Genomic DNA, 3,936 nt, shown 5'->3' with positions numbered 1-3,936 from the left:
TTAAAACGAAAAATAGATACGCATTTTATTTCACAGCATTCTCGCAGCATTGTGACCGTGATCTGTATATTGACCCGTAATTGTCCGGATGCAACGCTGTACACATATGCTATAAACACACATAAAACAAACATCCTTTCAACTTCACATTGGTGATACTCTTTATGATTATGAGGAGTTTGCAGGGACGACGAAGTGGGGGCGGATAATAAACCACTGTGTGACATGCATTCAAGCCCCGTGCCGGAAGACTAGACTAAACATTTCCAGGTCCGCATTGATGCAGAAGTTTTGGTGCGTAGCACAAAGCACGAAGATGGGTATCATAAGTAGATTACTAAGTATCAGCTACGTAATTTGATCCTAAATCATAGGGGTCGTCAGAGTATTGCTACGTATAATAAAAACGTACCCTTCTAGAGACAGTGATCTCCGAAGGCGGCGAGTAAATGTTTTCAAGTATTGGTCGATGATGTCCTGTTTTCAGCGCAAGAAAAGCACGCCTTTCCATCGTCGCCAGCAAAACTCGCATAATGACAGAGAAATGGCACAATATGGTGGCTTCAGTGAGTGGAACGCGGTGACTTAGAGAGCGTTGACCTCGCCCAGGAACATGATAGTGTTGGTGTTGACGTTTCGGATGAGGAAGATGAACGGATGGTCGACGTACACCTTCGGCAACGGCGGTGGCGTGACGAACGCCGCTGTGCGTAGCTGGATCACAAACCCGGTCACGGCCGCGGCCTCGCTGCCTTCTTCGTTCACCTCCAGTACGGCCTTGTGCAACACATCCGAGACGTAGAGATTTTTGGCGCCGCTGATACCGGAGAGGTCTGCGTCCGCGGAGAATATCTTTTTGATGCCCAGTGCCTCGAGTGTTGGCTTGAGCGTGTACTTGGTGTCGAGCTTGAACTTTGGCAGCTTGAGCTTCATGTCTTTCGGGTACATCCTGGCAATGGCCTTGTTCAGGTTCTGCGTGGTGAGGGCCGACTTGAGGTGCTCGATGCCGTTGCGCTCACTGGGAAGCAGGATGGTCATGGAGATGTCGTTGCCGACGTATGGCAGGTCGACGACGTCAGCGTTCAGCGTTGCGTCAAACGTGTGGTTCAGCGTGGACTTCATCTTCATCATCGGTATCAGGACCTTTGTGACACCACCGTTGTAGAAGGAGCGCGGCTTGGTTCTCAGCTTGTTGAACTCGTAGAGCCAAGTACCCTTATAGTAGACGGCGTTGAGCAGGATCAACCGCGTGGAGAAGTCCGGCGGCTCTTCAAAGAGACTGTGAACTTTCCCGTGCGTCTTTTCGCTGACCCACTTGTTGATCTTGTCGATGGCCTCTTGCCCCTTCTTGCTGAAGTCGGCCTCGAGATATTCGGCTCCAAATGCGCTCATCAGAGCCTGCGTGTAGTTTGGCAGGACACCGTAGCCTTCCTGAGCAACAGCTGCGTTGGCGATGTCTAGCGTGTACTCGTGAGGCAGGTCGCGCGCCGCTTCTAGCTGCTCCTTGAATAGTGCCAGGATCTTCAGTTCGTTGAGTTCGTCAGCGGTGTAGCCGAAGTTAAGCGTAAGCTGTTCCAGTGTATCACCTCGGGCACCGATGTAGGCCATTCCTAAGGCCGCCGACACGCTGAACGGCGAGAAGAACACGTTCGTGTTTGCGTTGCTCGGCAGGGCCTTGAGTAAGTTCAGGCCAAGGAAGTTGTTGGCGCGGGCTAGTTTCCACCGATCCTCGGGCTCGGGATCGGCTGCCGTCGCTATCACGACGACGTTAGCAACCAGGCAAAGCAGGCGATACATGGTGGGTTCGTTTCTGAAAAGAGAAAGAAAAAAAAAATCAGGAACGCGTCACGACACATAAGCGTGCGGCTAATGCGACTTGGAGCCCGTCCAACGTCCTGCAAAGCAACTGCGTCTCGACGCTACTACATTTTTCTTTTCCTCCTAAGAGCGCCATTGGGTTAGTCTGCGAATCACGTTTCAGCGCACCGCTTGAGAGCTTCGATAGGATGTCACCCGTCCATTCAGACATCACCAGACGTCAGGACCCGTTTTGTCGAAAGACGATGTCATGTCTCCCAAGAGACACGATGGCCACTTAGAATCGTAACTCGCTATTAAATAGGTGGCTCCAATTGACTGTCCGCGCTACGTCTTTTTTATTCATCGATGGAACTGCTCTCTTAGAAAGCACGCCCCGCACGCGTGCTCAGGCACCAAATAAAAACTCCCGCTTGCTCGGAAGGAAACGGGCGGTTTGCCTATCAGACAGGTTCCAGCTGCGCGTCTATCAAACAGGCACCTCGATGGCTCGCTCTGCACGCGAGGTTCACAGCGCCTGGCCCGAGGCTCGTTCTATTCGCGAGAAACGCACGAGGCAAAACGGCTGGCGCGGTTCGTAAATCAACGCCGCCCGCTCTCTTACCTGTCGTGTATGACCGGTGGATCTGGCTGCTGCTGCGCTCTTCACACTCCCATGCGAGGGGCCTTCTTTTCTAGACGTGCCGGGAAATCCAGCTGCGGATGTCGTAAGCGTGCCCGCCGCGCTCGCGCCGGAGGTGACGTCCCGTGCCGACGGAAAGCGGACGCCCGCCCTCCCTCGCCTCCTTCGAAGCTCGCGGCGACCACCCCTCGTCGCGCACCCCGTTGCGTTGTTACTTCCCGGACAGCGTGTGGCGCCGGAACTTTCCTCAGCCACCACCAGAGCCGCTCGTTGTTGTTTTTTTTTCTTTTTTTTCTCTTCCTCCGCTTGACGTAGTTTCGTCGCTGCGAGGGGCACAGCAGCTTTTTCGTTCTTCTTTTTTGAGTGAGCTCGGTGGCAAGAGACACCGCCGTACGCACGCACGCACGCACGCGCGCGCTCTAGAGGCCCTTCTCGCAGGCGAGCGAATCTCTCCTGGCTCCGGACTTCCCGATGCGAACTCCGCCAGCACCGCCAACGACGCCGCGCTGGCTCCCGCGTCAGCCAAATCTACCCCCCTTTCACCCTCGCTATCACACACTGGCCCTATTGAGCGACTCTGAGTGAGAACGGCATAGTCACTGCGGGGCTTTTCTCGGCCAACGTCAGTTGTCGTGTCGTGTACCGTAGCAAGCGCGCCGAACGTGAAACGGAGATCGTATACGCACGTATTGCAACGGAGGCACGGCACCGCTACGTGTTCTGCCCTTGTTTCAGCAGTTCCGCAGGGCACACCGGAAACCGTGGGCGTGGCATAGAGTGGTTTTCACATGTAAGAGCAGAATGCATGCTCCTAAGAGTTGTCTTGACAACGCAGGAGGAAAGAAGGCTGATGTGCGGTCAGGACAACTGAGTCGTTTGTTCGTGTGGAGCGGATACTTTCAGTTATTTCATGCACCGTTACAATGACAGCAGCGAAACAAGCGGAAAGCTGATCGCTAGATTGACGTGAATAGTGTTCGCCTGGAAGAGAAAAATATACTGTAACAGCAGCGCAAACGTGTTGCTTCAAACGGTGCACATGTGGTTATACTGGGCAAATAATTAATCACTTCGCATAAATTGAAACGAGGTGTTAGTACACACGCTTCCTAAACTCAATGCATTCGTGATGACCGCGTATAGATGAAAAGTGTTGCCTGTCTCGCGTTCACACTCAAGAAGTTGTGCCTCGAGGCGTAATGCAATAGAAATCTTCCAAGCAGACCTCACTTCCACAGGTTTCATGTCTTTTTGTGTACGTTCGCCCTCATATTTGGACAAAAGCAAAATTTCGACCATTTCGAATTGACGATTCTCGAATCGACGAGGAATAAAATAACAAGAACAATTGCATTCGTATACGAAATTTTGAACATGCGCGCCTCCTCTCGTAAAAGCTACAATGTGAGTGAAATACGCTATTTTACCCCACTTAATTAACATTCAGCACCTAATATGACTGTCCCATGTCAAATGCCACTGTTGTAGCTTCTCGA

General features: G+C 52.4%; 1 protein-coding gene across 1 annotated transcript; it reads right to left on the bottom strand.

The window, feature by feature from the left end:
* Nucleotides 1-2,614, bottom strand: LOC119383029 (intracellular coagulation inhibitor 2). The gene is made up of 2 exons (XM_037650992.2): nt 2,423-2,614; nt 1-1,810 (listed from the first exon to the last, which is right to left on the bottom strand). The coding sequence occupies exon 2, from the start codon at nt 1,795-1,797 to the stop codon at nt 586-588; it is 1,212 nt and encodes a 403-aa protein (XP_037506920.1). The 5' UTR covers nt 1,798-1,810; nt 2,423-2,614; the 3' UTR covers nt 1-585.
* Nucleotides 2,615-3,936: the final 1,322 nt, after the last annotated feature.

This window comes from Rhipicephalus sanguineus, chromosome 2 (genome assembly GCF_013339695.2).
Source record: "Rhipicephalus sanguineus isolate Rsan-2018 chromosome 2, BIME_Rsan_1.4, whole genome shotgun sequence".
In the NCBI taxonomy this organism is placed as follows: Eukaryota; Metazoa; Arthropoda; class Arachnida; order Ixodida; family Ixodidae; genus Rhipicephalus; species Rhipicephalus sanguineus.
Note: the sequence above shows the minus strand (reverse complement) of the source record. Positions and strands in the feature narration are given on the sequence as shown.